The sequence below is a fragment of the Macrotis lagotis genome, chromosome X (assembly GCF_037893015.1).
Source record: "Macrotis lagotis isolate mMagLag1 chromosome X, bilby.v1.9.chrom.fasta, whole genome shotgun sequence".
Lineage (NCBI taxonomy): Eukaryota > Metazoa > Chordata > Mammalia > Peramelemorphia > Peramelidae > Macrotis > Macrotis lagotis.
The window spans coordinates 208,657,050-208,670,201 of NC_133666.1; the positions used below are offsets into that span (position 1 = coordinate 208,657,050).

The following is a 13,152-nucleotide window of genomic DNA, read 5'->3' on the forward strand; positions in this document are numbered from 1 at the left end:
AGTCCAGGTATGGGCAGAACTTTGAAGATAAAGTTTCTAGGACATTGAGTACAAAGACTGGGTGAATCAGGAGTTAAGTAAATGTTGTCTTCTTTGCAAGTTCCTTTAAGTATTTTAGCATTATATGACTGAGTTTTCCACTTAAAAAGTTTTATTGTGTGGACAAACTAAAATTTTAATTGTTGTCCATTCATTCATAAATTTAAAATTTTTGGTTTTGTTAAAAAAAAAAAAGGTTCATCTTGTATTTTAAAAGTGAAGTTTTAATCCTTAGCAATACTTAGGAAGACTTTGTAATAAGATGCATTCTTTTTCCCTAATTTTAACTTTACAACTTTAAATTTAAGTAGTTTTTTCTGATTACGTTTATTAAAAAAAAAGGTCTGGCAGTTAACAGTAACAATCCTAGATTATAGAAAATTATATATATATTTCATATTTTAAATATGTATATACATACTTATATTTTCAACTACAGTGGTTTTAACTTGATGGAAGTATTCTGAGCAAGAACAATTTGGGTTTCTTAATTGGTTTATTTAAATAAGACTTTTTCCAAGCAAGAATATAGATATTTATATAGAAAACACTCCTGTTGTTGAATTTCTTTCAATTACTTCTCCTGATTTCAAAATCTTTAAAATAATGCTTATTTAAATTATTTACACGAAGATAATTATTCTCAGTTATTAATGATTGTCTGCTTTTCATGAGAGATAATATGGAATAGTATTTAAGAGTACTAGTTTGGAGTCAGGAAAAACCAATTTTCAAGAATCCCCTCTGACACATATTATTTATGTTACCTTGTGCAAGTCAGTGAGAAAGGTGATAACCTGCATTGGTAGAGGAAATTTCCTCATCTGAAAGTTCTGTATATCAGTGAAATCATGAATCCATTTGTCCCCATTGCCCTGCTTTTTGTATTTAGAGGTGCCTTTAAAATGTTTGTTTAAATCCTGAAATGTTTTGTGTAGGATTAAAATCATCCTTACTTTGTAATTCACTTGCTTACCAAATTGAAGTGAACAAATACTTAAATATAATAAATACAACTTTCTTGACTTAAAATTTATTATATCAGAAATAATGATTCTAATAATGCTAATTTTCACATGTGATGATCAAGTAATTTGGTTTTCTCATTTTAGTTTTGGTAAATGACTGATTTTGTTAGCTAATAGTGGAAGAATAGATCACATTAATGGAATTTGTGAAGATCAAATGAAATGATATATAAAATCCTTTATAAAACTTAAAGAAATGTGTATAAATACCAGCTACTATTTTGATTGGGTTTATATTTTTGCTTCTTTGACATTAGGTAATTTTAGACATTCTTTCCTTACGCTTCCTTTTTTTTTCCCAACAGATTTTAATGTGTCCGGAACATGAAATGGAGAGAGTAAACATGTACTGTGAATTATGTAGAAGACCAGTTTGCCATCTCTGTAAGTTGGGTGGTAATCATTCAAACCATCGGGTCACCACCATTAGCAGTGCCTATAAAACCTTAAAGGTAGGTCTTGATTCTTGAATGAATGAAAAAAAATATTAATTGCCAGTTCCTGTGCCACAAATACTGGGAATGCATGTAAAAAATTAAGACAGTTTCAGCTCTCAATGAACTCACATTGTAATTGGGATAAATCATATATAAAGGTCAGTTGTAGGATGAATGAAAAGGTTTGGTGGTCTTTAGGGTTCATTGACAGGGCAACTGTCGATGCTTAGGTGTCTGAGGATGCAGCGATAAGGTGGAGTGGACAATAGTAAGGCCTATTGGACAATTGGGGCAGGGGGGGGGGGAGGACCAGGGTTTATCACTCTTGGAATTGAGAGAGGTTCAAGTGATTGGTTGGGAAGCTCCAGGACATGAATAGGGCAATGGAGATGAATGGGGAGAGGAATTTAAGGAATTTAAGAGTCTGGGAAAGGAAAATGGAGAAAGATGTGTTGGCAGGAAGGCTGGGAGGGAAAAGAGGGAATCTGAGTCAGGGGATCATTTTTTTTCCCCCTGTAAGATTAAATTCAAATTTGTTTGGTATAAACTTTTATCTTTTATCTTCTAAAGTTATGTTCATCATGAAATTCAAGGACCTCTGATTCTTCATTATGATGACAGATAAATTGTGTCTGATCCTAATTGTGCCTCAGTGATATTTCAGTTCATTCTTTCTCATTTCTTGCAGTATTTTGTCTTTGACTTGGGAGGCCAGGGTTTTTTGAATACTGTTCTTGGGAGTTTTCCTTTTGAGATTTCTTTTAGGAGGTGACTGGTGGATTCTTTTTATCTCCCTTTTGCCATCTGGTTCTAAGAGTTCTGGGCAGTTTTGAGAGTTCTTGAAATATGATCTCTAGGCTCTTTATTTAATAAGGGTTTTCAGATAGTCCAATAATTCTTAAATTTTTTTTCTTCATCTTTTTTTCTTTTAGGTTTTTACAAGGCAAATGGGGTTTAGTGGCTTGCCCAAGGCCACACAACTAGGTAATTATTAAGTGATGAGGCAGGATTTGAACTCAGGTACTCCTGACTCCAGAGCCTATGATCTATCCACTGCATGCCACTCCTTCATCATTTTTTAAGGTCTTTTGTTTTTGCCATGAGTTACTTTCTTTTCATTTCTTCTATTTTTTTTTCACCTTTTGACTTCATTTTAATACTTTGTTTTGTTGATTCATAGAGTCATTGGCTTCTATTTTTCACTTTCTACTTTTCAGGGATTTTATTATTGGACAAAGTTTTGAATTTATATGCTGAACTGTTAATTTTCTTCCCAGTTCTTTCATTACTCATTTCCCACCCCCATTTTTTCCTCTTGCATTCTCTAATAAAAACATTAAAAACCTTTAAATTCTTGCTTCATCTCTTAGGAATTCTAGTTGAATCCTCTGTGCAAGCTATGTTTTTCTTTACAAATTTGCTTGTAGATATTTGGAGTCATTCTCTCTGAGTATGTATCTTGAGCATTCTTATCACTATAATAGCTTTTTTGTTTGCACATATTTCCAGCCTACTTCCTGACTTCAGACTTCATGTTAGAATTGGGGCTCTGCACATTTCTGGTATAAATCTCCCTGGATCATACAGTATAATCTTTATAATTTATTGTTATAATATTTTAGCTAGAATTTTGTTTAGTAACAGTTTTGCTATCTTCCTTCACAGCATCTCTCATATACACATCTTTTTCTACTCAACCACTTCCCTAGTATAGCCACATTCCCTTACCACATTAACTCTGAAACTTTACAATAGCTTTTCTGGTTCGACTCCATTTATGAAGTCTCTTCCCACTCTAATTCATTCTCCACTCAGTTGCCAAAATGATTTTTTAAGAGTAAAGACCATTTCACATCCCCTTATAAACAACAGGGCTTCCCTATTACCTCTATGATCAAATATAAAATCTTCTAGCTGGAATTTAAAGCTCTTCACAATATGGCCCTTTTTTGACTTTCCAGTCTTATACTTTATTCCCCCCCCCCTTTGATTCCCCCCCAACATTGGTCTACTTACTGATATTCCTCACATATGACATTCTATCTCACAACTCCAGTATACTGACCGTCCTTAATTCTTACAATGTTCCTCCTCCTTGTTTCTATCTTCTCACTTGCTTCAGGACTTGGTTTAAATTTCTCTACTGTAAGGTTTTTCTTGGTCCTGTTCTCCACTTTGCCTAAACCCTGCCACTTCTTCAATGCCTTTCTTTGAAATTACCTTTTATTTATATAACATATATCTTGTATTATTATTATTATTATTATTTACATGTTGTCTTCCCCATTAGAATTTGAGCTCTTTGGGGGTAGAGACTGAATTTTTGCCTTTTTATTCATAATGCCCTAGTATAGTTCCTGACACACAGTAATTGTTGATTGATTTACTATTTATCCTTTTTCCTTTTCTCAGCTAAATTCTTAAAAAAATCTATCTATATTCATTGTCTCCACTTCTCAACTCTTTGCATTGTCTTCTGATACTGTAACCAAATTGAATGAAACTTCTCTCTAAAGCTAAGTTCCATTCTTCTTGACCTCTGAAGCATTTGAAACTGATAGAATGTGAATACCTTGAATATAGATTATCTTATTTTTTCTTTGTATCCTCATTGCCTATTAGTGTTATTTCTACATAGTTAGTCTCTCTTCTTAGACACCGCAAAACTTTTTTTAATTGTAATTTTAAAAAATTAATTTGAATTTAGATACAGAAAGACAAAAAAGAAATATTGATATTTTTACCACGTACACAGTAATGCATTAAAGAGAATTCACTATAAAACCATGGATTTACATTTCAGATTGTTTACTGTTTTGAAAAACTATATTAAGTACTATTACTTTCTAAATTTCCTTTTATTCTCATCTATGTACTTTTTATATTTTTTTGCCTTCCTCTCACCCTGCCCTAGAGTTGGTACCATTAGACACAATTCCAAATATATAGGTAAAACCATACTATACAAACTTAGTCCATCTGATAGGGATAAAATGATATTTCAAAGTTGTCTTAATTTGCAGTTTTCTAATCAATAATGATTTAGAGCATTTTTATATGAGTTTAAATTGTTTTGATATCTTTATCTTAAAACTATCTGATAATATCCTATGATCATTTACCAATTGGGAAATAATTGATATTCTCATAGATTTGACAGTTTTTTATACATTTGAGATACCAGCCCATATCTGAAAAACTGTTTTTAATTTTTTCCCCTCTAGTTTTCTGTTTTCCTTCTGATCTTGACTACATTGGTTTTATTTGTACAGACCCTTCTGTTTTCCTTCTGATCTTGACTACATTGGTTTTATTTGTACAAACCCTTTTTAATTCAATGTAATCAAAATTATGCATTTTACATCTCACAGTGCTCTTTCATTCTTCCTTTTTCTTGCCCCCCCACTCTCTCATTCATAAATTGTTTACCTAACCATAAGTCTGATAGGTAATATGTTCTATGTTCTTCTAATTTTCTTATAATATTTCCCCTTATATCTTGGTGGTTTTTCCATTTGATCTTAACCAGATTGCTTTCCAACTTTTCCATCTATTTTTAACTAAATAATGAATTCTTGTCCCCAAAACTTGTCTTTACATTTGTCAAACACACATTTATTGTAATCATTTGTCTACTCTGTTCCACTGATCTGCCTTTCTATTTCTTAGCTAGTATGAGAGAACTTTGAGATTTACTGCCATATAATATAATTTAAGATCTAGTCCTGCTAATTCATCCTTTTGTTCCATTATTTTATTAGATTCTTTGATAGTCTTGACTTTTTGTTTTTCCAAATGAATTTTGTTATTTTTTCTTATTCAGTGAAATCTTTAGGTTGGGGATGGCATTGAATAGTTTAGGTAAATTGTCATTTTTATCCTATTAGCTCTGCCTACCATGATCTATTAATAGTTCTCTAATAATTTAAATTTAATTTTACTTCTTTAAAAAAGTTATTTCTTCATTTTTTTTATAAATTTGGAGCCTAGATTCATTTTGACAGATATACTCCTATGTATTTTATACCAAAATATGGGATATCTCTTACTCTATCTTCTTAGAGGATTTTGTTGGTGATATATAGAAATGCTGATGATTTATATGGGTTTCTTTATATCCTGCTACTTGGCTAAAATTATTTTTCAACTAGTTTTTTGTTGTGTCTTTAGGATTTTTCAAGTATTTTATAATATCGTCTTCAGAAAGAGAGTTTTATTTCTTCATTGCCCATTAAGAGACCTTCTTTTCCTTTTTGTCTTTTATTGCTAGGCTTTCCTGAATAATAATTATTTTTAGGAATCCTTGTTTCTTACTTCTAGTTTATCCTCATTATAAGTAATGCTTGCTGAGGTTCTAAAGTAAATGATTCTTTTGTAAAAAAAATATTTTTCCAACTATATACAAAAGTTGTTTCAACACTTTCAACATTTTTTGTTATGTTTTGAGTTTCAAATTTTTCTCCTTTCTTTCCCCCTTTTCCTGACAGAAAAATTCTAATATAGGTTATATGTTAATAATTATGTTAAATATATAACCATATTAATCATGTTGTGAAAGAAGAATCAAATCAAAAAGGGAAAAAAATTAGATCCATAAAACAACTTTTAAAAATCGAAAATAGTATACACTGGTCTGCATTCAAACTACATAATTTCTTCTCTTGATATGGATGGTATTTTCTATCACAAATCCTTTAGAATAGTTTTGATTAATTGTACTGCTGAGATGAGCAATTTCATCATAGATGATCATTACACAATGTAGTGTGAAGTATTTTCTTTTGATTCTGCTCACTTCATTCAGCATCAGTTCATGTAAATCTTCCAGACTTTTCTTTCTAATCCCATCCCTCATGATTTCTTACAGAGCAATAGTGCTCCATCACATTCTTGTACCACAGTTTGTTCAGCCATTCCCCAATTGATGGGCATCACTTCAATTTCCAATTCTTTGCCACAACAAAAAGAGCTGCCATAAATATTTTTGTTTATGTGAGTTTTTTAACTTTCCTTGTGATCTCTTTGGGTACAGACCTAGTAGTGGTATTGCTGGATCAAAGGGTGTGCATAGTTTTATTGCCCTTTGGGGATGGTTCCAAATTGCTCTCCAGAAAGGTTGGATCAGTTCATAGCTCCACCACCAATGCATTAGTATCCTAGTTTCCTATATCCCTTCCAATATTGATCATTTAACCTTTCAGTATTAACCAATCTGATAGATGTGAGGTGATACCTCAGAGTTGTTTTAATTTGCGTTTCTCTAATTAATAGTGACTGAGAGCATTTTTTAATATGACTATTAGATAGCTTTAATTTCTTCACCTGAAAGTGCCTATTTTATATTCTACTTTATCATTCTGCATTCCTTTTAATCTTGGTTGCATTGGTTTTATTTGTATAATAATTTCTCAATTTAATATAATCAGAATGGGGGCGGCTAGGTGGCGTAGTAGATAAAGCACTGGCCTTGGAGTCAGGAGTACCTGGCTTCAAATCCGGTCTCAGACACTTAATAATTACCTAGCTGTGTGGCCTTGGGCAAGCCACTTAACCCCATTTGCCTTGCAAAAAAAAAAACCTAAAAAAAATAATCAGAATGATCCATTTTGCATTTTATAATGTTCTCTATCTCTTATTTGTCACAGATTGTTCCCTTTCCCATAGTGTTGACAGATAAACTATTCCTTATCTCTTAATTGGCTTATGGTATCATCTTTTATGTCTAAATCTTGTACCTATTTTGACCTTATCTTAGTATAAGGTATGAGTTGTTAATCTGTGCCTAGTTTTTGCCATAGTATCTTCCAGTTTTCCCAATAGTTTTTATCAAATAGTGAGTTCTTATCTCAGAAACTGGAATATTTGGGTTTATCAAAAGTAGATTGCTTATAGTCATTTACTACTGTTTCTTTTGTACCTAATCAATTCCACTGATCCACCAATATATTTCTTAGCTAGTACCAAACAGTTTTGATGACTTGATAAATGCTTCTTATCAATCTAAGGAAAAATCTGTTTATAATTATACTTTCAAATGTTATTATTAGAAATGAGTTTTGTATTTTATCAAAAGTCTTTTCTAAATATATTGATATAATTATATAGTTTTTGTTATTTTTATTTTTGCTATAATCAGCTATGTTATTTTTTCCCTTATGTTAAATCATCCCTGCATTCCTGGTATAAATTCTACTCGGTGACAATGGATCATCTTTGTGATATTATAGTCTCCTAGTATTCTATTTAGAATTTTTGTATCCATATTCATTAATGAAATTGGCCTATGATTTTCTTTCTCTGTTTTAACTCTTCCTGATTTAGGTAGTAGTATCCTATATGTTTCATAAAAGAAATTTGCTAGGACCCCTTCGTTACCTATAATTTCAAATAATTAATTTAATATTGGAATTAATTGGACTTTAAATGTTTGCTAGAATTTGTTTGTAAATCCATTTGATCCTTATGATTTTTTGTTAGGAAACTCATATGTAGCCTGTTAGTTTCTTTTTTATAAAATATGTTTATTTAGATAATCCATTTCATCTTCTATTAATCTTAGTTGGGTTATGTTTTTATAAATATTCTTCCATTTCACTTGAACTGTTAAATTTATTGTCATATAATTAGGCAAAATAACTCATAATTGCTTTGATTTCATATTCATTGTTGGTATAGTCACCCTTTTATTTTTAATACTTGTGATTTGGTTTAGCTCTCTCTTTTTTAAAAATTTTATTAACCAGTGGTTTATCTTTTATTTGTTTTTTCATAAAACAAGATCCTAGTTTTATTTATTAATTCAGTGATTTTCTTATATTCAGTTTCATTTTTCTCACTTAAGTTTTAGGATTTCCAATTTAGTATTTAATCAGGAATTTTTAGTTCTTTTTATAGTTTTTTAAATAATTGCACATCCAGTTTATTGGTCTGCTCTTTATCTAATTTGATATAAGCATTTATTTTTTATTTTTTTTTAGGTTTTTTTTTTGCAAGGCAAATGGGGTTAAGTGGCTTGCCCCAAGGCTACACAGCTAGGTAATTATTAAGTGCCTGAGACCGGATTTGAACCCAGGTACTCCTGACTCCAAGGCCAGTGCTTTATCCACTATGCCCACCTAACCTCCCCAGATATAAGCATTTAGAGATAGAAATTTCCCTCTGATTACTATTTTATCTTTATCATCCCATAGGTTATCAGATGTTGTATCTTTATTGTCATTCTCTTTAATGAAATTATTTATATATTTGTTCTTTAATCAACTCAATTTTTAAAATTATGTTTTTAGTCTCTAGTTAGTTTTTATGCTCTGTTTCCATGGTCCTTCATTAGATATAATTTTTATTGCATTGTGATATGAAAAGGATGCATTTAATATTTCTGCATGTCTGCAATTTAGCTATAAATTTTTAATGCCCTAATATATGATCAGTCTTTTTAAAGGTCCCATTTACCTCTGAGGAAAAAAGATGTATTCCTTTCTCTTTCTATTCGATTTCTCAAGATATCAATCATACCTAGTTTATCTAAAATGCTAGTTTTTTTTACTTCTTTCTTATTTATTTTTTGTTTAGCTTTCATTAATTTGGAGAGGGAAAGATTAAAGTCCCTCAGTATAGAAGGACTATTTCCATCTTAATTACTTCAACTTATCCTTTAAAAATTTAGATACTGTAGTATTTGGTGTATATATATATATATATATATATATATATATATATTATATATATATATGTTTAGAATTGATATTGCTTCAACATCCATGATACTTCTTATGATGTTAATTTCCCTGTTTATCTCTTTTAATTAAATCTATTTTAATTTTAACTTTGAGATCATGATTATTATCCTCCCTTTTTTTCCCCATTTTGTTATATTCAAAGTATTCTGGATGTGTAAAAATATAAACTCATGAGCTCCTACCAATTTATTTTTAATAATCAGCATATAGATAAAATGTCAGCTTTTGAACAGAAGCTTCAACCCCCCCCCCCCCCAAGTCTGGGCCAAAATCCTCTACAAATATACACATTGTCTGTGGCATATATATAAGGTTTACTGATCGAGAGGCACATGTGTAAGGAAACATGATCAATGCACTTCAGAGCTCCAGCATACTAGGGCCTCAGTTTTCTTATTTTCTTTTTGTGTCTTCATTCGCCATAGCTAGTCATTTGCCATTGACTGTCACTGCCAATTCTGTTTTGAATCTGAGTTGTTTAACTGTATTTCTTCCAGAGGCTCTCCTCAGGTCTGTCTCTGCTGATTCTGTTTTTAGAGATTCTATCCTTTTCTTTTTTTAAATGCCATCACAATGTGACTCGACCTAAATTCTTCACTTTTCATAAAGGGGCAGCAAAATTGGAACCTTTTTCTGCACATTCTTTAAGACATTGGCACCTTGGTATTTGTTTCCTGTCTCTTTTGTTTAGCATAGATAGGAGGTGAAATCAATTGCTTATGAATATCCTGATCAATTCCTTCCACTGTATTTAGTTTGTGTGTGTTTGTTATGTATGTGTGTCATAGTTAGATTGTAAGCTCCTTGAAAGCAGGGGCTTTTGAACCCCAGAGATTAGCACAGTTTGTGGTACTGTGGTGCTTTGTAAATACTTAATAATTGATTGGTTGATAATTCAACTTTAAAAATGCTGAAGTTAATTCTGGAATTGTTGTCAAACCTGCTTTTATTGTCTCCTGTTTTTATAGAAAAGAAATATAGTCTTTTTATCCTCAAATATCTTAGGTGGTAGAGCTTGGAAAATAATAATTGATTATAAAAAAACCAGGACCTTTAAAAAAATTGCACTGTATCTGGGAATTAGTAGGTACTTAGTAAATGTTTATTGAATTGAATTGATTTCAGTACTTATTGTTTGCAATGTTTATTTTTTTAAACAGTCATGGCCCTACTATACCATATTTCCCCATGTATAAGATGCACCTTAATTTTGGGAACCAAAATTTGAAAAAAAAAGTATTATATAAAATTATTGAACTAAAGATTTATTCATCATAAAATTCATACAACTCCTCATCACTGTCAAAACTCCCATCCATTGGCTTGTCCTTATCTGTGTTTGATGATGAATCACTGTATTCATATAGTTCCTCAGTTCCATCTGTGGTATTTGAAATGCCATACTTTTCTTAAATGACTTGACAATGAACTCAATCTTGATGTTATCCCAGCACTGTAGGATAATGTTTTCTGAGCCATTTCTGGGCAATATGTGGTAAAATGTAACCTAATATACCAGTAACAAATGCAAAACAGTGAGTGCAAAGACAGCAAGTACAAAAATCAGGAAATGCAAGTAAAAAAAATCTAACCACTGTGTAAGATGCTCCCAGTTTTTAGACCCTAAATTTTTCAAAAAAGAGTGTGTCTTATACATGGGGAAATATGGTAGTTGATTTTTATTCAATCATAATACAGACTTCCAGGGGAAGGTAAATAGATTATAACCTGTTTTCTTTTATGTCTAAGACCTTCTAATTACATGTTTAAAATTTTGTTCATTTGCAGTACATTTTTATTTTAACAGGAAAAACTTTCGAAGGACATTGATTATCTTATTGGCAAGGAGGGCCAAGTTAGAAGCCAGATATCAGAATTGAACTTGCTAATGAAAGAAACAGAGGTAAGTTTTAGATTAGTTTTGACATCTTATTTGGGAAATGGATTTTGATAGTGTCCCTTTCATTGAACTTGTTAAAAAACCAACAAAGAAAGTTCCAGTTTATTTACAAAACTAAAAATGTTGTTTTTGCATCTGTTGTACACTATATTTTCCTCTTAAAAATGTGATTTCCCCTTTGAGATGTGATCACTCTAAACTAATTTCTACCTATTAAGAATAGTCTGGATATAATAGGAGAAGGACTGTTTTTATTTTTAATTTTTTATAGAATAAGATCCATTTCATAGGATAAGACTGATAAGTAGTAGTATAGGATGATGATGATTTGATATGGTACTATAAAGAATAGTGTACTTATCCTACCTATTGCAGTTCATATTCATCAAGAATTATTCTTAAAAAAAACATAAAATGTAATTTTTAATTTTCATATATTTCTCTAATTTCCCAAACTAGGTTATAGATCCATGAGGACAAATATTACATTGTAATTTATGAATTCACCAACACATCTAGCATATTACTTTTTAAGTGCCATTTATTTCTCTGTTTTTGTGATTCTTTGTGTGTTTGTGTGTGTGTGTGTGTGTGTGTATGTATTTCTTTGTTTCACTTTTTAAAGTCTTTCAGGTATTTCTTTTTCCCCAATGGACATTATCTCAAAATCTCCTTTTCGAAACTTTCTTATTACTTTCCCCAAGTGCCATTCTTCTAGATTTGTAACTTCAGAATTACACTTGACTCCCACTCTTTCTCCACCCCCACTTCCCTCATTTTAAATCTGTTGACACATATTCCCTGTTTCTACCTAAATTTTTGTGTCATTCTTTTCTTTCTCTGAACATGATCATTATACCTTAACTTAGATCCTCAATAACTTTCTCTTGGACTATTTTAATGGCTTCATAATCGATCTCCTAACATTGTATCTCTATTCTTCAATCCATTTTCCACTTAGCTGCCAAACAGTTTACCTGAAGTATAGCTCTAACCGTGTTACTTCTCTACTCAGAATATGCCTTTGAATTTTAAAGCCCTTCATAACCTGTTGTTAACCTATCTTTCCAACCTCAATTATACTTTATTCCACTTTTAGAACTCCATGGTCCAGTCAAGTTGTCCCATTTGCCATCCCTCTGCATGGCATTCCATTAGCTTATTTTTGTGCCCTTTTTGCCTAATCATCCTATACATGAAGTCTTTCCTGATTCCTCCAGCTGCTCGTACCCTTTCTCTGTCGTGAAACTCTTTTTACTGTGTATTTATCTGGTGTGTTTTGTAAGTTTAAGGTTATCTCCTTAAATAGAATCTAAGTTTCCTGAGAGAAGAGATGAGATTATTTTTTTGTCTCTGTATCTTTGACACCTAGCACCTGGCCTGGAAGCTAGCTGTCAGAAAGGCTGTCCATGAGCATTTGTGAAGTTCTCTACCATGTGCTGGGCACTGTGCTAGCTATTAACAAAAGAAAGTACCTGCCCTCAAGGAGCTCACAATCTAATGGGGAAGAAAACTAGCAGATATATACAAATCAGCATATACATGATAAATAGGAAATATTTAACAAATAGAAGGCACTAGAATTAAGAGAGATTGAGAAAAGCATCATGGAGAAGGTGAGACTTGGCTGGGACTTGAAGACAGAAAAGTCAAATGGCAGAAATGAAGAGGGAGAGCATGGGAGGCATGGGAGACAACTACAGGAAAATACTTGTAGCAAAGAGATGGGGCTGTCTTGTTCAAGGAACTGTTAAGAAGATCAATGCCAGGGGATTAAAGAGTGTGTTGAGGGAAGGAGGGTAAGCTATAAAATGATTGGAAAGGGTGGGGCATCCTAGACTGTGAAGGACTTTGAATGCCAAATAGAGGATTTTGTATTTGATACTACAGTTGGTGGGAAGCCTTTGGAAGTTCTTGAATTAGGAGGGAGACCTGGTTGGATTTGTTTTTTGTAAATACATTGACAGCTGAATGGATTTGGACTGGATATGGGGAGAGTCTTGTAACAG

The 13,152-nt window shown here is 31.8% G+C and overlaps 1 protein-coding gene across 6 annotated transcripts in view; it reads left to right on the top strand.

Annotated features, from left to right (window-relative positions):
- TRIM36 (tripartite motif containing 36) overlaps positions 1-13,152 on the top strand; it is an 86,060-nt gene that overhangs the window by 34,293 nt on the left and 38,615 nt on the right. For all 6 annotated transcript variants that reach the window (XM_074207409.1, XM_074207411.1, XM_074207408.1 and 3 more), the window contains 2 exons: positions 1,373-1,519; positions 11,051-11,146. In XM_074207409.1, coding sequence (XP_074063510.1) covers positions 1,373-1,519; positions 11,051-11,146 — 243 coding nt within the window. The remainder of the gene's footprint in view (positions 1-1,372; positions 1,520-11,050; positions 11,147-13,152) is intronic.